The sequence below is a fragment of the Podarcis gaigeae genome, assembly GCF_964106915.1.
Source record: "Podarcis gaigeae genome assembly, chromosome: 1".
NCBI lineage: Eukaryota > Metazoa > Chordata > Lepidosauria > Squamata > Lacertidae > Podarcis > Podarcis gaigeae.
In genome coordinates this window covers 40,684,872-40,709,660 of record NC_139678.1, presented here as the reverse complement: position 1 = coordinate 40,709,660, position 24,789 = coordinate 40,684,872, and the positions used below count along the sequence as shown (strand labels likewise).

The following is a 24,789-nucleotide window of genomic DNA, read 5'->3' as shown; positions in this document are numbered from 1 at the left end:
TCTTCCTTAAACACAGTTTTAACAATGAGTCCGTAAGTGACTGTGGAGGCCAATTCTCCTTCCACAGTGGGGACATTGGTTTCCGGGCGGGAGTTGATCATAGTGTGGATTTGCCAAGCGTGCCTTCCTCTTAGCACGTTTCTCCCTTGCGTTCTGAGTTCGAGTGTCTTCAAAGCCCATGACACCTTTGGTAAAGGCTGTTCTCCAACTGGAGCACTTGCAGGCCAGTGTTTCCCAGTTGTCAGTGTTATACTATATTTTTTTATATGGGAACCCTAAATCAGGCTATACATCTTTTGGGAGATTGTTCCAGCCCCGGTGCACAAGAGGCTGCTACACAATTTTTAATGGTTCTTTTTGCACAGTTAAGAAATGTTCCTTCTGTTGAATTGGTTCTAAAAAGTTAATCTTATCATATATAGCCTTGTGGAGCTTTGTATCCAACTAAGTTCTATCCAGATTAGACCCATTGAAATTAATGGGCCCAAGTAGTCATGCACATTGATTTCACTGGGTCTTGTTTACCAACACCCCCCAGTCCACAAAAGTAGTAAGTATTCTAGTTTCTGGGAGGAAAAGTCAGGCAGAGCCTGTGAGTGACAGTACTCCACAGCTCTGTAGAAAGGCAGAGGGAAGAGAAGGAAAACTTTAGGTTTGTATAATAATTGAGCAAATTAAGTGGCCTAACATTATTTAAATTTAAGTTCCTGGTGATAAGAGGTTGGGAATTCCTTTAGTGATAACAGCCTCAGGCAGTCTCCTCTAAAAGGCAGACTTGGGACTCCGAAGGAACCTAGGCTGCTGTAAGTTGCAGGACCTCTCTTCATAGTTAATAAACTGTAACAAATCCAGTACTTTTTTTCTGGGGGTACGCATAGCCCTAAACATTTTGTGAATCTTTGTACTTTTGTCCATTTACTGTATTTATTTTTCGTGATCTGAACTATAAAATGGTGATTTTCTTTAATCAAAATGAGAATACCCCTAAACTTTTTTTAAGAAAAAAAGGACTGAACAAACCTAATTGTAAGCAGTACTATATAAGAATGGAGATACTTAACTTGGGTGGGGCTAGAAAAGCAGCAGCTAATATTATACATCGAAACACACAAGCACAGCAAATGAAGAATGGGCCATGAATCAAGAACCACACACACATTAAAGAAAAAAAAGTTTTTTTATTTTGGAAAAAATAAATTTAGCACTATCACAAATCAAATTACATAGAAAAGCTAAATAAAAATCAACTTCAAGTTTAAATAATTTATGTACTATAAACAGAACTGAACAGTTTCAATATTACAGCAGACAGAGCAAAATATCTGTGCAAATGAACAGTATGGCTCTATGCAGTTTTATTGCGGTGACATAATAGGTATATTTCATTATTTTTAATCATGTGGTTTGCTGTACCACATTACTTTAAGAAAAGAAATTAAGACCTGCAAGTTCTTTTGCGTATATCCCCTCCCCCCAATTTGCAGTTAGAAAATAATGTGCATCCAGCAGCATTGGAATATTTACAGTAAATTGTGCTAGCATCCTCTGTGTGCATCCACCTACAATTACATAGTTGCTTAACTTGCCAATGTTTTTATTTGGTGGCTATTTGTTTGAGTCAACAAAAAAATGCACCTCCGATCAGTAGACAAGCTGTGAGCTTCTTAACAGCTGCTTTTACCTGAGCACCAGTACCCAATATAAACCTTACAGACACTTAAAATGCTGTAAGAACTAACTATATTGTGAGACTCAAGACTGTGAACCAAGACTTGCAAACACAGTGTTATACCTTGCAAGTGAGGAATGCACTTCCTTACAAATGCAATTTTAAACTTCTCACACTACAGGATCAACTAAAAACAGATTGTTCGTAATTTTTGAAAACTGAATTAACCGTAACCAGCAGCATTTTCAAGCTTCCCCACCCCCTCCAAAATATGAAAGGCAAATACTTATTAGAAGCCACAAGGTAAACACTACCCAACAGAACTTATTCAAGTTTCAGTTGCAGCTTACATTTCCTCTCAATTCAAGAAAGAATCCTTTTTAAAAACAAAAATGACAGATTTTTAAAAAAATAAAATAAAGAAGCAGATTGATAGTTTAAGATAAACAAGAGACTTTGGCTACAATCCTAAATAGAAAGACCACTGAAGTCTACAGGAAACATGCCAGGAATTGGGTTGTTTAACCTATAAGTCAAGAGGTTTAACAACTGGAAGGAGTTTGGTTGTGGCTATTGGGTTCTTTGGAGACCCTCTATAGCGAACCTTCTTTTCTGACAATTTTCTTCTGAAATCACATTTGTCAGGTGTAGCAACCGGAATATTTACATTTGTGTTCGTTTTTACAACAGCTTTTGGTGCTTCGTGATTAGTTAGGTCCTCAAGGACTGACTTGGATTGATGACTGGTAGTCAGTGTCTCTTTGCAGGTTGTACCAGGCCTGCTGGCTTGCTGTAATGGATGTATTTGTTGTGGGCAGGATTTGGAAGGCAGAGAATACCGATTGCAAGTAGACTCTTGCTTGCAGGTTGATTCAGAAGAAAGCAGAGAAGCTGTAGATGTACTAGAGGTATTTTCCATGTAGGACGGCAATGCGGTTTCAAAACTCACTGATTTAACAAGAGAAGGACAGTCATTGCCAGCTTTTATTAATCCACAAGCAACTGACGGCTTGTTAGCCTCTAAGAGGGAGTTCATTCTCCGTACTGACTGACGGACAGGCGTACGTTGAAACTTAAGTGGTGATTTGGCTTTGGTTGCAGAACATGGCTCATTTAATGAAAGTTTGTTGAACCAATGTATATGGTCAGCAACCTTTCCTGGAGGGGAAAATGTAGATTTCTCAATAGTTTCCATGTGTAGATAACATGTATTGTTTCTGTCGCCATCTTCTGGCAACTGAGAAAGAAACTCCCCTTTTTCAAGACATTCTTTAATTTCTGAGTAACAGTATCTAAATTCTTCATCGGTTTTTTCATCCGATTCCAATGTCTCATTTTTCAGGGTGTTTGTGCTATTTAAATGCATCTCTGGAGATGTCATTATGGTCAAGTGCTCCTTTTTTATGGATCCCTCACTTTTGCTAAGATCATGGACTGGAAGATTAGTCTCTGTATTGTTTGGGAAGAGGGAACTGTCTACAGCTTTGACTTGATCCATATTTGGCAGACGTTTGTCGGAGACGTTTGATTTATTCGCAGAACCTATGAATGGCGTCTTCTGTTCTACATTTGTCAGTTTCTGAGCTTGGGCTTTAGAGAGCTCTAGATTGAGTTCTGAAAAGCATGCTGTACCTTGTGTTAAATTTAATTTTGAAGGCTCAGTTTCAAATAAATTATGAAGGTTGCTTCCTGATTCAGAAAATGCTGTCTTAATTTTCAATAAAGTGTCTGCAGTCAAATCATTTTCATCCTCACAAAAAGAAGTTTGTTGTTTTTTGCTTTCCTGTTCAGAACTTGCATCAGTGGGTCTTGACTTAACAGGAATGATTGGTGGTATTCTAGTTGTAAGAAGAGGCTCAGAAAAAGAGGTTTCTGCTTCACGACATGCCATTAAAGCAGCAGCCCTATTGCTAGTCTTCTCAGATCCTGCAGTACTGGGGCCGGTCCAGGACATTCGGTAGGTTGTTTCATTATGTTGGTTTTCAATTTGCAAGTGTTCCTCTGACTTGCTGATGTTTTTGGAATCTTTAAAAAAAAACCACACACACACACACAGTAAGTATATCAGAAAGTTATAACCTTGCTGATTAAATTTACACTGAAACCACTTGGGATCGCAAATGTGATACTTCTTGTTGCAGTAGTGCCATTAAGGACTTTGGCACCTGCTCACTGCATTCTTAATCATGAGGTAAAATGGGGGTTGCCTTTTTTTCTCCCTTGAAAAGTACATAGAGTTGAAGGCAGAAGTGATGCTCTTTCAGCTATACCTGCTTTTCAAGGCTGAAATCAGGATCTGACCAGCAGCTAAACAGAAAGCAAAGTAATCATTGAGGTAGTATGGAAATAATAATAATAATTATTTGTGGATAAGACGGAGTGCTTCAGGAAGTGGCAGAGAGATATTTCTAAATTTGTCTGGCAGGGCAAAAAGCCTAGAATTAAGTTTAAGATACTAACTGATGCGAAAGAAAGAGGTGGCTTTGCCCTGCCGGACTTAAAGCTGTACTATGAAGCAGCAGCTTTCTGCTGGCTCAAGGACTGGCTACTTCTTGAAGACACGGATGTGTTGGATCTGGAAGATTTTAACAATGCATTTGGTTGGCATGCATATCTATGGTATGATAAAGTCAAGACCAATAAGGCCTTTAAGAACCATATTGTCAGGAAAGCTGTATTTAATGTCTGGACAAAATACAAAGACTTGTTGGAAAACAAAACCCCAAGGTGGCTTTCACCTCTGGAGGCTAAGGCCCGGAAGAGACTCAATATGGAGGCCAATTGGCCAAAGTATTGGGAAATATTAGAAAAAGATGGTGACAATTGGAAATTGCAGAGTTTGGAGAAAATGAAGGGTAAAGTGTTAGACTGGTTACATTATGCTCAGATTAAAGAAGTTTTTAAAAATGACAAAAAGTTAGGATTCCAGGTGGAAAAATCGAAGTTAGAGACAGAACTGTTAGAACCAAAGAGTAAGATATTATCAAGAATGTATAACTTGCTGTTGAAATGGAACACACAAGATGAAATGGTTAAATCTGCTATGATAAGATGGGCACAGGACATTGGGTATAATATTATGTTTGAAGACTGGGAAAGGTTGTGGACCACTGGGCTGAACTTCACTGCATGTAATGCTCTGAAGGAAAATGTAATGAAAATGATATATAGATGGTACATGACCCCTGTTAAACTTGCTAAAATATACCACTTGTCCGAAAATAAATGTTGGAAATGTAAGGAAAATGAAGGAACATTCTTTCACCTCTGGTGGACTTGCCCGAAAGTGAAGGCCTTCTGGGAAATGATATATAACGAGCTGAAAAAAGTATTTAAGTATACTTTCACTAAGAAACCAGAGGCCTTCCTCCTGGGTATAGTCGGCCAGAAGGTGTTAAAGAAGGACCGAACATTCTTTATGGATGCTACAACGGCAGCAAGGATACTTATCGCTAAGAACTGGAAAACTCAAGATTTACCCACACTGGAAGAATGGCAGATGCAGCTGATGGACTATATGCAACTGGCGGAAATGACCGACAGAATCCGAGACTTGGGAGAAGAAAAGATTGAAGAAGACTGGAGGAAATTTAAGATTTATTTACAAAAATATTGTAATTTGGTGGAATGTTAAGAAGGGTGCTTGATTACAAAAAATTGGCCATCACTAATCTGGATTTGAACTGGAAGATAAGTGAGATTTTAGAAAACAAAAATTGCTGAAGAATTGTTATTTATAATTTTAAAAAGCGACTATAAATTACATGATAATTTGCTTGGAAAAATGTATTGACAATGTAAGTGTGAACGGGAAACGTGAGGAAGTCCAAAAAGGTTTGAAAATTTGTTAAGACAAAAGGAATGTTGTTTATTATTTTTGTATTTTTTATAAAAAACCCTAATAAATATCTTTATAAAAAAAAAATAATAATTTTATTATTTATACCCCGCCCATCTGGCTGGGCTTCCCCAGCCACTCTAGGGAAAGGGAAGCAATCTGAGAGGCTTGAGGAAAGGAAAATGGAGTGGCCAGTAGGTAAAAAGTGCAATGTCACAAGTGTCAGGAGATAGCTCATGTGCATGTGTGCACACAGTAAAACACATCCTTTTAAAATTCAAGTTTATTCTTGGGTTCCCCACATCCCATTTCATGGTTGAACCACGAAAACCCATTGCTTTCCAGTGTTGCCATAGCACAAAAACATGGATATGTGGTACAAATGCTTATCATCTGCAAACTCTTTACAAGGGATCTGTTCAAAACCACCATCAACTAATAGGTAATCTCTGGGTCCACATATATATTCCATGATTTGTGTGAGAGTTACATAGGAAGACCACAAAACGCATGAGAATCTGTGCCTTGGATCAATGTTCTTCTGGTGCTGGCAAGAACTGGATCTGCAATTTTTCTGTGTAGTCCACCATCCTAAGCTTTTATTTGACAATTGAATTTGGGGACGGGACTTGTGTAAAATGATGAAAATTCAAGATCTGCTGCAATTCTATTTGGTTCGACTTTTTACCCAGACCCATTGGAAAAGCAAAAAATAATGATGTTGTGTTTTTCTTTTTTGTCTGGAGTGGGGAGAGAAGTAATCAGAGAGGTTGGTACCCACAGCACTCTCAGAAAATTCCAGATGTGTCCACAGCTCAAGGCTGCTGACATCTGAATAACACATTTGCCTGTTTGCCTGTATAAAGTAAAACTTTCTACCATGCGATCACGGGTGACACCACGTCCAAGAAAAAATGCAGAAGGAATAGACATACCACACTTATGTTTTTCCTAACTTTGGGAACACAACAATGGGTATTGAACTGGTGGTCGCTACCTCAATCTCTGGTGCTATTTCAGGTTTCAGGAAGGAAGGGGGAACAAGATTCATTTAAGCACCAAGAATGACCATATGATTTGTTATGGTTACTTCTTTTATACCAAATGCGAGATATGATGCTCCAGAAAAATAATCACTTGTGCTCATAAATATGTGTGTTCATTTTGGTCTGTGGACTGCCCTACTCCACCTTATAGATGTTACTATCAGCTTCTCTTTAGGAAAACAGAAAGTGCATGCACACCATGCTGCTGTCTTGATCCACACTAATACTGCTCTCAGCATTCTTTCAGAACACGTGTGCCCAAGATCAGCTTAGTTCATCTCAGCTCCTTCTCTAAAGATCAAACAGCCAATAAAAATCTGTGACTTTAGCATTCAGCCCGAATAGTATCTACCTGTTTGAAGATCAGAAAGCAAGAGTCCCTATAAGAGTTGCCAACCCGTTTACTGCTCCAAGGAATTAGGTGTCATCAGCAAACTAGGACACTTCATATCATTTGAAATCAGGGCTGAGCAGTGAACAAGCTATAAAGCACCAGACCCAACTAGGCTGGGCAATATCTCAAATTGTCTGAAACTGGTATCATGATTGGAATGCCATACCTGTTTCAGACATGCTTGGTAATTTTATTTCTAATATAGAAAGCAACATTTGACACTTAGAGGGTAAACCAAATTTACCTTTTTTTGTTATATATTCACCAACACATGGGCTTAAAAATGCAGCTGTCTTTCCATGATTCATCCCACTTTCAACATTTTGTTGATTTGCAAGTCGACGACCAACATTTTCAGATCTGTTGCTAGGCAGATGTTCCACTGCAGTATTCTTTTTAGGATAAAAAAAAGTTTATTTTATGTAGACAGCACAAATGCTTTACTGCTTTTACAACTTAAGGAAAGAATCAGAATTTAAAGATGCTGCTGTACTATATATTTAAACAAGGAATGCAATGAAAAGCTTGCAATGTTAAGTCTGTCATGTGAATGGAAAAAATTAGTGTGTTGCAGTGGGAATTCATGGTAGCACCACAATCCAAAGTCTATAGGAATAACTGACTACAACTGAGAAAAAGCTGCAAATGGCAAGAGATAGACATCAAGCAGCTGTAGAAGAGGAACACAAACAGGGATCAGCTATTTGGAGCTAGCTGAGTAGGTGAACAAGGGACAGAGAAATGGCAGTAGTACAGACCTCCACGGACTTCAGCATGGAGTATTTAGAATTTGTGACATTTGCCAAACATTCTCCATCATATGGATTTCAGCCCCTTATTTGTTTGTTTGTTTGTTTACTTACTTACTTATTAAAAACAACCTAAAATACAAATACTGTAGCCTGGGAAAGGCTTTTGGAAACTAGAGATTACAATTGGAACAAGATCACAAGTCATCAAGAGAGATGGGCTCCCTGCTTCAGTTCCAATGCATATCTGCACAGAGAATGCAGTTTGTTTACTTAAAATCATTTATAAATACCGTATTTTTCGCACCATAGGACACACTTTTTCCCTCCTAAAAAGCAAGGGAAAATGTGTGCGCGATTGCAGGGGGGAGGCAGGCGGGAAAAGCCCCCAAGAGCCGCACACAAGCTCCGTGCGCTCTTGCTGGCTTTTCCACAGGAGGGAGAAGGGACTGACTGGCCACATCAGTCCCTTCTCCCACCTCCCAGAAAAGCCAGGAGAAGCCGCGATCTCTTTAAAGGGGTTGCGCGGCTTCTGCGGGCTTTTGTGAGAGGTGAGGGAATCCCCCCACCTCCCAGGAAAGCCCTGCGCAGCGTCTCCCGGCAAGGAGAGGCTGCACGGGGCTAAAGCGGAAGCCAAAACAGCGAGCGGGATCCATCCTGCTCGCTGCCTTGGCTTGTGCCATAGCCGCGCGCAACCCCTCCAGCAAGGAGAGGTTGTGCGCAGCCTGTACGCTGCTCTTTGGGGCTGGGGGGGGAAGATTTTTTTCCTTGATTTCCCCCCCTAAAAACTGGGTGCACCCTATGGTCTGGTGTGCCCTATGGTGCGAAAAATATGGTACTTAATATTTTTTTTAATCTCAAAGTACTGCACAATATCACGAAGACAAAAACTCAACAGAAAACCAATAAATCAGTAATATAAAAACACATACCAACAGCCTGAATTTATGGGTCATGGAAATATTTGATTACTTTAAAAGCATTTTAAAATCGGTTAATGTTAAAAAAATTCTCTACAGTTGCAACAATTAACTGAAAGCTCCACAAGACTGAAAGTAAACACTTCTCTTAAGAGTCTAATACAATAACAAGAGATGTTAAATAGTACCTCTTTGCTGCTCCTTCCCAGAATGAACTTTAATCGCAATGACCTGCGCACCATTTCTTTCCGACTAACCTTAGGAGAAAAGCAACCCATTTTTCCAGACTCAACCCTGAAAGGAATCAGAAATAAGCTGAGTACACATTGTCCTGAACTCAAATACCCTAGGTTTTAAGTCTAATAATGTACATAATTTGGCTTGGATCCAGACTTTGCTTCTGCCAGTGGGAGCTTCCCAAGTAGAGTTTCACTCCAGGGGTACTGCTACTGGCAAAAAAGGGTGCAGGAAGCAGCTTTTGCAAGTTCCCTTTGTGCTCTTCAAAAATCTGCTCTGGAGAGTTGAGAGACCCCAGTGAATAATGTGGTGGATAAAAGCCTTATGTTGATAGAAGGTCCTTCCATTTACAGATTAAGTTTGGCTCCAACACAGTAACCACTCCTTAAGCATAAAACAGGCCATTTATACCTATTGTGGGAGACGGTGTGAAAGACTGTACAAAGTTCTACCCCATTAAATGATTTGAAAATACATTTGATGATGCACTGAGAGGATGGGAGCCAAAATATAAACTCTAGTTTTTAACTGAATTCTGTGACCTTGGTTCTTTTAACTCATTTCACTTAGAAATTGTATTTAATCTAGAAAATTTCCCCCTCTGTTCCTGTAATGCCAATCTTCTGACAAACTTACCTATGTACTTTTTTGCTGGCAATTCTTTTGCTTCTTCGACTTCCTACACTAGGCAGGTGCTTTTCACTACTGACTGAGATAGACACAGAACTCGGAGGTGCGTCAAGAGATACATTAGGGCTTGTTTCAAAATGAGCTGTGAATAGGTTAGAGAGAAGTGTTTAAATGATCTATTGTTAAAATAACTACAAAATTATTTCCCCTTTTAAAAACCTATGATCTGGGTCTCCATTTTTCACTGAAAATTTGTAAGTTCTCATTAAAGTTGTTCAAGAAATTGTGTATTTAACTGTTTTCAAATCAGTTATTGAAGATAGAACGTCTCTCTTGGGACTTAACCCATCCACTCTCCTTTATATGCTTTTTCATACATATGTTACGGAAGCTGATTTGTCTCCCATGGGCACCAATCCATAACTTAGCCCAATGCATGAGAGGGCTCATAATGCAAGTACAATTAGGAACATAAACAATAAATGCAAAACAGTCATCTTTATGTAGCCATGTTTGACTGCAGTAACTCTACAGTTTTGTAAGGCAAAGAGGGTTACCATGAGGGACAGAATTCTGAACTGATTAGGTTGGAGAAAATATTTAAATAATCATTACTTTACCTGAACCAGGTGTTGATCCAACGCTAAAAAGGCTACTTGGTAGCAATTCAAGAGCCAAGTTATGCCTGATAGATCGCCTTTTCTTGTTAGAGAAACCTTGAGAGGAATCAGCTGGACATTTACGTTTAAAATTTGGAGTAAGTATCACTGGAGTCACTGATGAAAAGACTGTAAAGAAAACAACAGATGAAATAAAAGCTTTAAAATGGCAGACAGCAACAAGATAAAACTGCTGTACAGTTGAAACAGTGGAACTTGGTATTTGCACTAGTAGCTAGAGCAGGTCTGGCACTCACATTTTTTATAGGTGAAATAATAGGTTAATAGAAAATACAGATAGGAAACATTTTTAAGTGGTTGCTTACTTCCTCCTGCGGTTAGTAAATTCCTGCCTCCCCCCCCCCCCATAACTTTTAGAAAGTCTCATCTCCCCTTGCAGATGACAAACATTTAAAGCCATGCACTCTTTGCAATGTTAGACAAGGATATCTCACTGGCAAAATTTATTTAGGAGAAAAGCAATGTTTCTGAAGGAAAATGTATCCAAGTTAAGAGAGGTTCTTTAGTAATTTGCATTGATGGATAGCATATCAATGGCATCTAAGCCCCAGTATGCAGTAGCAAAAAGCAGCCCAGTTTTTAACTCTGAAACTCAGACCATTACAATCAGTGCAAGTGCAACGGCAAGGGCAAGCAAGCCAGTTTTACAGACTTGTTATAGTAATCTGCAGCACCCTATCCGAGCACAGTCTTGTTATAAAATGCACAAGTCTTGAGGATGAGGTACGAAGTGCTTCATGCAAATGCACTATACCTACCATGCCTGTCTTTCTGTGGTGTAGTGGAGGGGGTTCTGTTAGATTTAAGTTTATTCAGAGCTCCACTAACAATATCTGAAATTGAAGACACACCAAGCAATCAAGCTTTTACTAGGAATTTTATATTGCTCAATTTCTAAATATAAAGTGATTTTTGTTATTAAAAAAGAGAAAGGATAGCTTCTTAATGATGCATCAATTTTTGTACTTCTGTTTAAGCTGAAACCCAATTTGTCAAAATTGTTATGTGCCATTACCAAGCTGATCCTTAAAAAAATTACTGTTTCAGCACAATGAATCCCAGTCGTGCTGACGAAGATGCATACAACTGTTGAAATAAGTACTTGTTTCGCTCTAAGGTCCTACCTCTTAGGTTAGCACATTTATGCCAGCCCCATTAAATGGAAAATGGTATTCAGAAACACTTCACTAGAACCTTTAAAAGTATTCAGTTACAAGATTTGGGTTCCTTACCATGAAGGTTCATGTTTTGCCTGTGGAGACAGTGACTATGTAAGCTGTATCTCTTTCATTCAGCCAAGGCAGGGACTTGTGACTAGGCAATTTGATTATCCTCTCCCTCCCCTTCTGGCTCCTCCTCCAGTTCGGCACCATGTCCAAGCAGAAGGGATCTCGTAAGAAACATTAGGTTTAGATAAGAAAAGTGGGTGGGTGGGGGCAGCCATATAGTAGTAGGGAAAGGAAAAAGCCTGCCACAAACAAACTTCGATTGGGAGTTTTCATGCATGCAAGCAAACAGCTACTTGAATAAAATAATGCCACAACTTGAGTGTGGCAATGGATATCTCTACATTGCCAAACAAGAAGGAATATTCAAGGAAAGAAACTGATGTTCCATTCTCAGTGTGGCATGGGAGGAATCCATTTTGAGAGACATATAAAAGCTATAGATAGACAAAGAGCAGGCAGAAATAAAGGTGGCTGTCTAGTCAGGAAGTAGTAGGTTCTGGAGAACTCTTCTTGCATGTATAGACCTATCTTAATAGTGGCTCATTAAAATGGAGATATCAGTAATGCACAATGGAGTGGGTAAGCACTGGTATTCATAGGCCAATGTTATGTGGGCCTTGATTCAGTGTGCTACAGTGAAGCCAGTCACTTCTCATCCCCTCCTATGACCAGGGTCACAGAATAAAAAGGAACAGCTGATAAGATTATCTAAAGGCCCCTGCTCTTTAAATGAGTAACTCAAGGGTCTGCCTAATGTCTAGGTTATGCAAAGGATGCTCCTGAGAATGACTAGAATTGGGACAAAAGAGGGGGAAATTAACTCTTGGGATATGTGGAACATGTTGTCAACCTTCAGATGAAGACTGATCAGTTCTCAGAATAACTCTAGCCTTACAGAAGATTCAGAGGTTCTTGTTAACTGATAAGGAACTGGGCTCAGATGAATCTTGCTTATGGTGATGAAGGTGGCTTTGAGCAAGGTTAGATAAAATGGAACTGCCTTAAGGAGTTCAAACAGCAGGTGAGATAAAGCATAAAAGTTCATGTTTAATTGCCAGGAAGGAAACTGGTGGGCAGGCAGATTAAGAAAGCCCCTCTGATGAATCTCTTTGGATGAGGATATGAACCCAAAGGTTTGGCGCTGAAAGAAGAGAAGCACTTAGGCTTCTTGCTTGAGGCCATTTTGCCCAAGACCTTGTTGCATGCCTGGTTAGGTAAAAGCAAGAATTTTGATGCTTGTTTCGCTATGGATCTTCAAAGTGGAGAGATCACTTGCCAGATTCTGAGAATCCTCACTGGTGAGAGGGATAAGAGACCCCAGAACATACAGGTGATCACCCCAGAACATACAGGTGATCACTATCCTACGGGATGGTTAAAGATAGCCATTGAGGAAATTTGAGAAAAAACATATTTGTACAAATGTTCCAGAGGTCCTGCATGGCCCTGGGGGTGGAAGCTAACCTGATGAGGTCAGGTACTTGAGGCTCAGTAGGAAGCACAAAGATTAGAATCACTTTTCTGGGGTAACAAGTTCCTTTGCCTCTTTCTCCAATAACTGGGTGATGCCTGCTTTTATCATTCAACATTTCTGAATGGACATGGAGGTTGGGGATGAGCAGACACTGTCTCAAGACAGTCAAACAAGTTCTATCATGTACTGTGCATTACAAAATGGAGAATGGAGCCACTCCCCACCGGGATCTGGATGTCACAATAGTGCTTGTCTGGCTTGGTTTAAGTTGTGAAGCTCTGGTTTCTGAGGAATGACAGTGCCGAAAAGGTTTGCTGCTCCTGGAGTCTTGACAAAAGGAAAAGGACTATCTCTTCTGGAAACAGACTGTAAATCCTTGTGTCTCTGCTAAAACCTCCTTCAGTGCTTCCTCTCCAAGGAGGCCAGCTTCTTTAAAGGGGACTAAAGCTAGATTACTTTGGGATGCCAATTCTACATTCCAGTGTTTTAGCCATGTTGACATTCTAGTTACAACACCAACCACAATGGCTCTGGTGAAAAATTAACACATCTATTGTGGCATCAATCTAGATAATTGCGGGGTGGTCCCTGTGTAGCTTATCTAGTCAAAGTCTGGAACTGGAGTTAAGTGCTTGAACTACAAATGGCTGGCTCTTGCTATGAGGATAGAAGCTGCCCTTATGGGAAAAGCCAGGGCCTCATAACCCTCTTTAAGGTCAAATCAAATTTCTTTTTTTGCCCCTTCCTGGAAGGGGGCATCACAATTCCATTCCAACCCTGACAGCAGGGCTATTATGGGGCTTGTTGCTCTAATGTACAGATGGCCAATGTGGTACCCTCCAGATGTCGCTGGATGCCAACTCCCATCATTCCTGGCCACTGGTCATTCTGGCTGAAGCTGATGAGATTTGCAGCCCAACAACATCTGAAGGGAATGTTAGGCTATTCATGCTGTAATTGTGCGCACTGTTAAATTTATTGCTGCCTAAATGTATGGTCCACTTTGACTCAAGTATCTAAAACCTATAGGGGAAATCTTCTAAGGAAATTTTGTTGCTGGCAGAAGAGAAGCTTCTTTGGAAGTGCCATGTGCTGGATCCTGCTCAAAAGAATGCAAACCTAAGGCAGAAATTATTGTTGTCAATAAAGTAAATACTGTAATCAAAACCATTAAGCCATCTTATAGCTCCAAGAGTCCTCTGTCACTTCACTGTCCCTCTTTTCTCTCTGAAGAGATGGTGGCAGGAGATATCCTGGCTGAGGTAATATTCTAGGTTTTGACCCATATAGCAGGGGAGGTTGGATTTGGGTAGATTTTTCCTATTGGATGTGGTATGTGGATCAGGAGACTGGTGTTCAGAAATGCTCATGTGAAACTTTAGCTTGACTAGATTTAGGGTCAGCACTGACAACTTCTCCTTCCTTGGAATAGTGATGGACTGAGATGTGAAGAAAATCAGATGAAGTTGAGGAAAAGCAGCTTGAACACTTGTAGGAGGGTTGGACACTCAGAACTAAACTCCTTAATATCAGCTGTGAGAGAATCTTTGAAACTTTGAATGAATTCTTTTTCTAATAAAAAAAGGAGAACTTTTAAATGGATGAACTGTCCCTTTTTGAAGGTACAGTGGTACCTTGGTAGTCAAATGGCTTAGCTCTTGAAGAAATCGGCTCCCGAATGCCACAAACCCAGAAGCGAGTGTTCCAGTTTGTGAACTTTTTTGGGATGCTGAATGCCCCAACGCGGCTTCCGATTGAGTGCAGGAAGCTCCTGCAGCCAACTGGAAGCCGTGCCTTGGTTTTTGAATGGTTTCGGGAGTTGAACGGACTCCCGGAACAGATTAAGTTCGAGAACCAAAGTACCACTGTATAGGAGTTTCTTGAGTGGTGCCACAGGCCCAAGCAGGAGGTGAAGGTTGCAGTAAGGGACAAAAGGAAAGGAAAGCATTTCCCCACATGTACTCCTCAGCTACTTAAGGGAGAAGTACACACTGCAGGGGGAAATTTAGTGCAGGAGAACTGGGGACGGGAGAGGAAGAAGAATTAAGGAAAAGTACATAGGTCTGAGCTCTAAAGTAGAGGAGGAACTCTGCTTTGGGTAAAGGCAGGGACGAAAACAGAAGCAGAGGACAAATAAAGCAGCCTAGTTACATGATCCTGCCTTGGACAAATGAGAGTTCCACTCTGTGGGTTGTATGTTGCCCATGGCAAACTATGAAGCACAATGTTGTTAGGCCCCGCCGCCCTTCAATAAACTTTTTAAAAGTTTTTTTTTCTTAAGGTTAGCTGGAAGACCCAGGATAATTTTCTTCCACTTGGATTCCCTCCCTTTAATCTGCCCAGCAAGGCTGGAAAGTAAGCTCCCTGCAAAGAAATGGGTTAAAATGACCCAAGTGTTAAATAATCCTTCCATAACAATTTGAGATCCCAGCAAAATGAGACATAGAATTTTCTTTGCACAGTTAATACTTTTCAAAAATATTAAATTAAACAGAATGAACATAGGGAAAAGGCAAATATAAAAAAAATCACAAACTCAATACACAGGTCCAGTTTGTACATAATTTGCATGCAATTGTTTCAAACTGTTTTTAATATTTTATCTTTAGATTTGCTGAGACCTGCCCTAGGACCATGTGGTGGGAAATAAATAAATAAATAAATAAATAAATAAATAAAGACAGACAGACAGACAGACAGACAGACAGACTTAAATACTGCTGCTACTACTGCTACTACTACTAATAACAAGCCAATCTATGGCTTAGTGCAAACTAGCAGGTTACTGGAACAAAAATCATGATTCCTGTGCTCTACCCTGGCTGCTGCCACCACACTATCCAAGGCTAAGCCATGGTTTACCCTGTTACTTCCAAAGCTGGGCTTGTTTTCCTAAGATTAACCACAAATGGTAAACCAAAAACAAACCTTGGTTGCAGCTTGGTTTGCTTGGAGTGAGACAACCACAAGCCTGGATACAGAGATTATACTAAGTTAAGCCATGCTTAGCTACAGCAGCTAGTCATGATCTTTGATCCAAGAACCGTTTTTTGTTTATTCACAGTATGCCATAGTTTAGCTTAGCATTTTGTGAATCAGGCCATAGTAAGTAATCATGTGCTAAAGATCAACATCACATCAGCTTATATCTAAAACTCAGATATAGAAATAGCACTATTTCTAGTGCAACTGCTCACTAGTGCTAAAGGTTTGCCCATATATACGTAAAATAAGAAATAGTGAAGATCTTACATCATATTTACCATGTTCACTGATAAATCTGCAATCTGTTGCATATGTAGATTGCAATCTCAAGGTCAAGTGCCCTTAGGTCACTAAGGGCAACACAGTTAAGGTTTCAAGAGCAGCTAGCTTTTCTATTATCTATAGCCAAATAATCAAATTTCCCTTGCCACCTGATAGAGGACACAGAATTATGAGTCTACAAATCAATACTGATAAATAGATGCAAAAGTGTGCTCCTTAAAAAAAAAAAAACAAAAAAAAAAACAGCGCGCTACTTATTGGCCAAGGACAAATTAAATGCTCTATTCCTGTCCAACTATTTCCTACTAATTCAAATTGCTCATAAGGTAGACTAGAAACCACTTTTGGACAAAAACACCAAAGCAGTACACATATTGATTTATAGGTGTGTGGTCTAAATATATATCCATAGATCAATTGTTAAGCAACCTGCTCCCAGAATCAAAAAACATTCCACATACACGGCTCATTGAAATTAAGCATTCTTATCATTAACATTAAATGTAAGTATACTTTCCCCTTTAGTTTAGCAATTTGAAGATTCTCGTATAGCTACTTTCCCCTTGTTACAGGCAGTGGCGTAGCGTGGGGGCTGCAGGGGGGGCCGGCCGCACCGGGCGCAACATCGGGGGGGGGCGCTCGCACTTGCAGCTCTCTGCCCCTGCTAAAATCCATGGGTTAGGGGGCGCAAATTACTTGCCTTGCCCCGGGTGCTGACAACCCACGCTACGCCACTGGTTACAGGTAAGTGCAAAGGGAAGCACACTCACCTCCCATGCTCCTCCTCCTTCTTGTGGGTTCACTTGGAGTTTCACCTTCACTTTCTTCATATTCTTGCCGTGAAGGAGTGGAGACAGGATCATCAATGCCAAGCATAGTAGGTATCTTTTCCAGGATGAACTTTGGTACATGCCCTGAATTAGGGAACAATTGCTATGCATGTTATGCAGGGATTCCATTCCATAAGCCCATTCCATCCCTGTCCCTTTTCATGATGTCTTTATGACTTTGGGGGCACTACTTCTGGGTCCAGTGCCGTGCGCATGTTCGCAATTGCGCATCATTCAGATGCGCCCAACCCAGGAGCTGCCCATGTAAGGAATATCACAACTGCTAAAAATTTCTATGTCACACAAAATTATCACCGTACCTATTTTTTCTGCATGATCAATAAGCGTCTGCAGAACTGCCGCCTGCAAACGAAGCTTTCTCTCTGTATGAGCCGACATCTTGTCAGCTTCATTTGATTGCAAGAGGTTTGGAACAAAGATAACTGCCAGGTTGCTACTGCTCATTTTGTTCTCAGCAGATCTGGAAAAGAAAACCAAAAAGAGAACGGCATCAGAAGTTTGATACTAGTACAGTGGTACATTTGGTTGCGAACAGGATCCGTTCCAGAGGCCTGTTCGCAACATGAAAAGCCCGCAACCTGAAGTGCCGTATCTGCGCAGCGCGATTTGTTGCTTCTGTGCATGTGCGAGCGGCGAAACCCGGAAGTAACCCTTTCCAGTACTTCCGGGTCGCCGCGGGATGTAACCTGAAAAAATGTTAACATGAAGCAAACATAACATGAGGTATGACTGTATACAATTTCTGATTTTAAGACTGCAGGCAATTATTATTTCCCCTGCACAAACGGCTAGTCAGCACTGCACTTGAAGAGCTCTTGAGCATTGGCTCGTTAATACAGCTATTTTCTAGACCTTCTACAACTAGCTTATCCTAAGCAGCACAAGATTCTGATTCCTCAAGCTTGCAGCCATCTTGGGCAAGGAGAAAAACATAAAAAAGCACTTCAAGTCATGTGGGAGCTACTTTGGAACCTACGCCATGCTTTCCCAAATTTAACTATTGCTGTTAATTATCTCATATTGACATGGGATTAAGAAGGGACCATTTTCAACATTCCCTATTGGATTTGGGGAAGCACCGGGGTAGGGAGGAAGAGACACAAAGGGAAATTCAGAGTAAGCAGCATGACCAAGGGAAAAGAAATGGGTGGGGCATTTGAGTATACTGTTCTGATGGAACACTCTGATGGAGTGATACAGCCATTCAGCAATTATTATTTAAGAGCTGGTTCCTGCATTGGTAAGGGGGAAGAAGCAAGGTTCATTTGGTTAAAATTAGATATTATTATTTTGTAGACAAGGCAAGACACCTAAGCTCTGTGAGCACTCATGAGAAGTGAAATAAAAGTATTTCATGAAATCTAAGCATACAGGTTGCAGAATAGTTTTATAGAAAGATCAAGTTTTTGGGGGAGGGGATATTCCCATCTGCTAACAGTTAGTCTAATAATTTCAGTGCAGTTTTTTATTCCTCACTTTATTTTTTGGGGAGTACTGCATATATGAGCATGCTTTAAGTTAGTACTTTTATATTTGATATATCTTTCTTTTCTAAACTACAGGTTATGACCCAAAGGGCAAGTGAATGTTTAGCCTTATATTAGTGTAGTTGTTTAGAAACTGGGTTGATATTAGGAAGGAACTCCTCTACATGGCAATCATTGGTATGGGAACAGATGATTGGGGTGGAGATTATACTGCTTCATATATCTGCATATTTATTTTTGTTTGTGGAAGACCCCCTGAGATTTGTTTTTATTCTTTAAAAATAGCGCACGCACGTGTGTGTTTTTCTAGCTACCTGTTCAGTGGCAAGAAAAGATATCCTACTAAATTAAATAAAAGGCAAGGAACAAAAACTGCACTCCTATGATGTGAAACATTTTAGTGCTATTCCAAGAACAGAGGACCAATAGTAAGCACAACTTACCTTAGAGACACTTTTTTGAGAAACATGAAAAAATATCTGAGTATATTGATTATTCTGTCATTCATAAGACAGGAAAGTAGCAGTGTGGCAGAATGCTTCTCCTCGTTGCCCAATTGTTGGGCTTTGATGAGAGCTTCTTGCAGGTCACTTGGGAGAATGGGCTCAGGCAGTTCTCTGAAAAACTGCTTCAGAAGCCCTGCAACATCACAGGGCTGAGCAGTTGACAGGCAGTTTTCACCTTGATCCAGTTTACCCTAAAAATAAAATAAATAAGTTTTAAAACTGACATTGCCATAGTGAAAAAGCACAGAACTGGATGGAAGACCATACAGGCATTTGTAAGAAATGTTGAGATATTTGAAGGCATATTGGCACAGATAATGTTAACCATTTACTTTAAGTGGTTATGGAAGTGTAGGCAGAACCTGCCTTATTTTTAATTTTGTACAATGCATAGCTAGTATTGTTAGGCACTTTACTTAGAAAGACAGACTGAGAAAGACAGTTGTACTGTACCTTTAATGCTTTTATGCGAACAACTGATCCGGATATTCTGAAGAGCCCTTCGGTGCCAATGTGTTCTTCTAAATATTTACATGCCTCAACTAAGAAGCTAAAGGAAAAAACGAAAAACAATCAGTGTGTTTGGCATTAAGAATTCAATCTTTGCAAGCAAAGAAATATTAAATTATGTCCATACTGATATATATCAGAAAGTAACATCATTTTGCGCACGGGGGAAAGGGAAGGGGCTTGAGTCTGCTCAAGGCTCCAACTCACTCTATTGACAAAAGCCACACACTGTCACCAGAAGCAGCAGATCTTCCAATTAGAGGTAAAACCCAAACAAAGCTTTATATAAAAAAATTAGGTTTAAATTGACTGATTTGGCGAAAAGGAAGCCAAAAAGGAAGTCAGTGTCTGATTTCTGCGGACAGTTTCTGCAAGGGACATTTTTGTGTATGGGAGACAAAGAGGCATTACAGCCATGGAGATTTAGTAACAATTTGACTTGGACCCTGGAGACTGTTTCCTTCTTTTGAATATATATTTGAAACAGTTGTGTCAAGCTGCCTTTTGGGGGGGGGGGGAGGATACAAATTGGCAGAGAGAATTTGATAGACTGATAATTCTGGCAGAGTAAGAAACAAAAAGTGGGGGGGAGGGGGAGAAAGGCTGTGGAAACACAAACACTAAGCCCAGACCCTGGAATTTGGAGGCACAAAAGTGGGGTTAAGCAGGGCAGTTCAAGATTTAATCAGTTCAGCTGTCCTGCATCTTCCTTGTGCTTCTGATCAATAGCTTGTAAATGAAAAAATAGTTTTTCTCCCCAAATGTTATCTATTGCAATTGCTTTTCACCACCTGCAGTTACACAATTTCAAACAGCACTGTTTCACAATGCTCTACTAGAAAAGCATACGATCTCCCTTCTATCAGGACAAAAGGTCATTGTACGCCTGCTGGTGTGATCATGGGAATGTTGCAATTTCCTTTCCCCTCATCAGTATGAAGAACTTTCCTTCCTTGGGACCAACCATTTGTGGGGTGGGGAACAGAAACAAATTTCAGGAGTTGATCGCATGAATTATTCTCTCCCCAGATTCACTTTTATGTTTCTACCAGAATAAACTGCATGAAGACCTAATTATGCCTTATGTCTGCTATATTATAGGTTTTGCTTACCAAGGTATCCGATCATATTCAGGCACATCTTGATGAGGTAATTCATGAAGAGCTATTCCAAATATTTTGCCCTAAGAAACAAAACAAAACAACTTTTTTCAACAAGTAGCAGAACACAGAAGTAGTGCACTTTTAATCTTGTCTTAATATTTTTTGAAGTGCATGTACAGCACTTTCATCAAGGAATTAGTTGCACTTACTCTGTACTGGATGCAAAGGGACTCTCTAATGCCAACAGACCTGTCTAAAAGAGCTTTTTGTGATGTAAACATTTCTGAAATTATTGTGCACAACTGCAAACACAAATCATTGCTTCCATTCTACCCTATGATAGTGATTTACATAATTTAATATTTTAAAGTGGAAAATCAAGAGGAAATAAATTCCATAAGGTATGCCTTACTGAATACTGATTTAGTACAATACAAACTTTGTATCTTACAGCTTGTTTCATCGGATGAAAAAACTACGCGTTTTTCAGCCTAAGACAGGACCACAGATAGTATTCTTATCTAATCACACAATACCTGATCCTTATATACATGCATTCTTACTCATTCAAGCGAATGTAACTGCATGCTCATTTACCTTTGCTCCAGAGCACAAATTTTATCTTCGCCTTAAAATGAAGCATAACAGGGACCCCTGTACTAGCTCTATTTTGACATGGAAGTTGAAATGTTTGCATTTTTGTAACATGAGCCATCTAGACTGGCCTCAATCTAAGTGTCTTTCAAATAATTTAAGTTGCTCTTTTAAAGATGAGGGCTGCACTACTGGAAGTAAGGTGGGATGGGATGATTTATTAAAGAGAGAAGTATACGCAATAGCACAAAATAGGGTTAAAAAAATCCATTTTTTACTCTATGCTCTAACCAGAACTGAAAGAAAACCTTTACTTGTGTCTATGTGTTCATGAGGAACCTAAAGGCACATCCTTATGATACTTTCCTTATGAGTAGCTATACTGCAGCAAACACATAATGAATCCTGTGGCACCTTAAAAACTAACAACAACAACAGCAACAACTTCTTATCACAGGCTTGAGCTTATTTCATCAGAAGAAGGGATTTTATCCTGGGTTGGTAGGAAATGGGAGCAGAGAAGGGGGGGTGGAATTTTTGAGATCAGAGCTCAGTGAAAAACACCAGACAGCGATAATTACATTAAAGCTAAAAGTTGTGTAAATTAATTAAGGTGGCCACTCAAAAGTACTTTAGATGGCTGCATAATAAAATCAAGGTAACTGTGTTGCAAGAAATACAGTGATAACTGCATTAAAGTATAAATGTATATAACTAATTACAGTGACCATTCACAAATTAAATTTATATACTGCCCTTCATCCGAAGATCACAGGGCAGCTTAAATCAATACAAAGCAGTATTGATATTAACAGTTATCCCTCTATGAGTGCACATCCATCTTTTGTGAATGGTCACTACAATCAGTTGCATACATTTAAGTTTTAATGCAGCTCTTATTCTGTATTTTTAAAATCATTGCCTGTGGTCTCACAGCTAATCCACCCTCCTATGCACAAATGTATGTGCATATACTTGCCAACTCTGGATAACACTCCATATATGACGAGTCTGATGAAATGGGCTCTTGTGTAGTTATGTTTATGTACAAGAATAAAGCCACATCATCTAGTCTTACTGCTTCCTAAAAAGAAAGCGACGGAAGCGCTCCATACATAGTTACTGGGAGTAAAAACACTACTATTTATGTAACAGAGGTCTTTTGTTGCCTTGCTGAACTGCAATTTCTTCTCACTCATATTGAGGAAGAAAGAAGCCCACTATTATGCCTGCAAGACAAGTCCTCACTGAATCAAAACATCCTCACTATAGCCTATTTCTAAGGTTTGCTATTTCTGAAGTTTGAGAAAAGGGAACATTATATCCCTTGGCCTATGCAAGAAAATAAAGAAAGCACACCTTGCAGCACAATCCAAAAGCATGGCTACTCAGAAGCAACACCCACTGGCTTTAATGGGACATACTTCACAATTGACCATATTGAACACAGTTGGCTTTACTTTTGTGTAAAAATGCATAGGATCTGACTGCCCACCTCATGCAACCCATCATTTTTAATAAGGCCACAGCAAGTCCCTGGCATCTCCAGGAAGGGCTGGGAAAGACTCCTGCCTGGAAATCAAGAGCCCCTGTCAGTCTGATGTTTGATCTCAACTGCTGGTACGTTCTCTCCACCGGGCTGCAGCCTGAATTACAGTAATCGCAACCAGAGTTGCGAAGTTGCATGGTTTAAATAAATAAATAAATAAAGTCCCTCCCCACAAAATACCCGTTTGGGCTTATATGCGGATCTTGGATCCTAAACTTTTGAAGAGTCAATACTAAACAACCAGGGAGTCCAATAATTCAGTGTGAAGAAGCTTCCTACGTTTTCAAAAAGATGAGGCAGCCTGAGTAAGGACCTAGAAGTCTGCACAGCAAATCTAGCTTTTTTTTAAAAGGCGCCCCCCCCCCAATAGTCAAGCGGGTCGCCTTCTAAGAGCGCCTTCTCAACCCAGTGCTTTTGTTTTTGATTGACATTAGCGCACCTTTGCCCAGAGTGGCTGGATGGGCGGAGTATAAGTAATATATTATTATTATTATTATTATTATTATTATTATTATTATTATTATTATTATCGGAATGGTGGACGTGGTGGCACAAGGCTCAGCTACCTGGTCAGACTCCCCCCCCCCCCCTGCCTTTCTTCTCGCCTCCCGCCCAGCAGCCGGGCAGCGGAAAAGCTGCGAGGGGCCCCGAGTCGCCTGCAAACCGGGCGGCGAGAGGGAGCTCCAAGCCTCGGGCTTCCCTGCTCCGAGTCCTCCAGGGGTCCCCGGTTGGCTGCCTCCGCCGCCTCGCCTCAGCCCCTTTCCCCCGACTCCACTCACCTTCCCCTCCCCGGCGGCGGCGGGCAAGGGCTTCCCTTTCGCTGGCCGGTTCTTCACCTTGATCCCATAAGCGGCTCGGAGCTGCTGCTGCACCGCCAGCTTCGCCAACCCTCTTCCGCGGCTTTCCAAGGCCTCCATCCCAGTCGCCGTCGCCGCTGCTCTTCGCCGTCTCGCCTCAAACTGAGCGCCTCCCTGCCCCTCCTCCTCTCCGATTGGCTCGTTTCCCTGTTCGAAATCACAAGACCCCTAACGGCTGGCGCCGAAGGACGTGCCTCGGCAAACGCCAGGTATGGTTGCTGGCAGCCTTCGCTCGAGGCCACGGCGACTAGAATATTGGCGGTTGCGGTGGGAATGGAGGGGGGGAATAGCAACGTGTCACTGTCGAGCGTCGGCTTCTCTTTCCGAAGCTTTCCCATTCAGGATTCGTGAAATTCAGGCGGTTCGCGTGGTCAGCTAAAGGGTCCTCGCACTTCAAAAATAAAGCAAACATAGACACAAGAACGTAAAGACTGACTAGCCTTTGATTTGGAAGCTTGTTATAGACCATTTCCCCACATCGTTAGAGGCAACGGGAGATAACGGGGGGGGGGGGCGAGAGAACTTTTATTATAGCTGTGATTTATTTATTTTTTGCAACGAAGTTTTTATTCATTTTCATCTTTTAACTGTTTAACATGGTTGGGTTGATTATGTATCTTTGTTTACTTTAGAGCACATGACACACAACAAATACATAAAAATAAAAATAAACACTCAAATATTTTTTTCTGGATGTATTAACAAAGTTGTATCCAAGTGTATATACCAAACTTCTTACAGATAAGAAATTATGTACAGTATAGTAGTTATGTGTATTGCTTATTTTGTATCAATAACAGAATTTATAGGAAGGGGGAGGGAGGTGAGAAGGGGAAAATAAACCAAAATATATACTTCATGTATGCCAAATTGTGCTGTAAACTATGGGTACTGTTCTACCATGTGCCTCATCATTTGCATAATCAATAAAGTAATGATAGCTGTGATTTAGTAACATTGTGTCATCATTCCTTCCTCCCAGCTCCCAAACTACAAAAAAGCAGCAAGGGCAAATGTTTATGTTCTTTTCTCGCGCAGCTTTCATTATATTAAAACATTGATTTAGGGACATTTTTTAAAAATGACCCAAGCCATGTTTCCTGCTCTAGCAGCGGAAGAAACAAACTGCTGAATATTATTTTTGCCATACTGCATTTGGAGGAAGGAAGCAGAGAGAGAAAGTTATCCTCATATTGAAG

At 40.4% G+C, this 24,789-nt stretch overlaps 1 protein-coding gene across 4 annotated transcripts; it reads right to left on the bottom strand.

The window, feature by feature from the left end:
- Positions 1-1,158: 1,158 nt before the first annotated feature.
- Positions 1,159-23,986, bottom strand: ARHGAP11A (Rho GTPase activating protein 11A). Of its 4 annotated transcripts, none has more exons than XM_083744454.1 (12): positions 23,513-23,986; positions 20,600-20,670; positions 19,431-19,527; positions 18,915-19,168; positions 17,284-17,444; positions 16,898-17,047; positions 10,922-10,996; positions 10,104-10,271; positions 9,490-9,625; positions 8,805-8,910; positions 7,192-7,339; positions 1,159-3,694 (listed from the first exon to the last, which is right to left on the bottom strand). In XM_083744454.1, exons 1-12 carry the CDS (start codon positions 23,648-23,650, stop codon positions 2,196-2,198), a joined length of 3,003 nt encoding a protein of 1,000 aa, XP_083600580.1. In that variant the 5' UTR covers positions 23,651-23,986; the 3' UTR covers positions 1,159-2,195. The 4 variants fall into 4 exon arrangements, with proteins under 4 accessions (XP_083600580.1, XP_083600581.1, XP_083600583.1 ...); XM_083744455.1 differs by having other exon boundaries at positions 16,904-17,047; XM_083744457.1 differs by lacking the exon at positions 10,922-10,996 and having other exon boundaries at positions 16,904-17,047; positions 23,513-23,984.
- Positions 23,987-24,789: the final 803 nt, after the last annotated feature.

Excerpts from the sequence above, each read along its gene's own strand:
- ARHGAP11A (XM_083744454.1), bottom strand. The coding sequence starts at position 23,650 with ATGGAGGCCTTGGAAAGCCGCGGAAGAGGGTTGGCGAAGCTGGCGGTG. Across the intron at positions 19,169-19,430 it reads TTCGCATAAAAGCATTAAAG|GGTAAACTGGATCAAGGTGA; the intron begins GTACAGTACAAC and ends TTTTATTTTTAG. Across the intron at positions 9,626-10,103 it reads TGGATCAACACCTGGTTCAG|CTCATTTTGAAACAAGCCCT; the intron begins GTAAAGTAATGA and ends ACCTATTCACAG.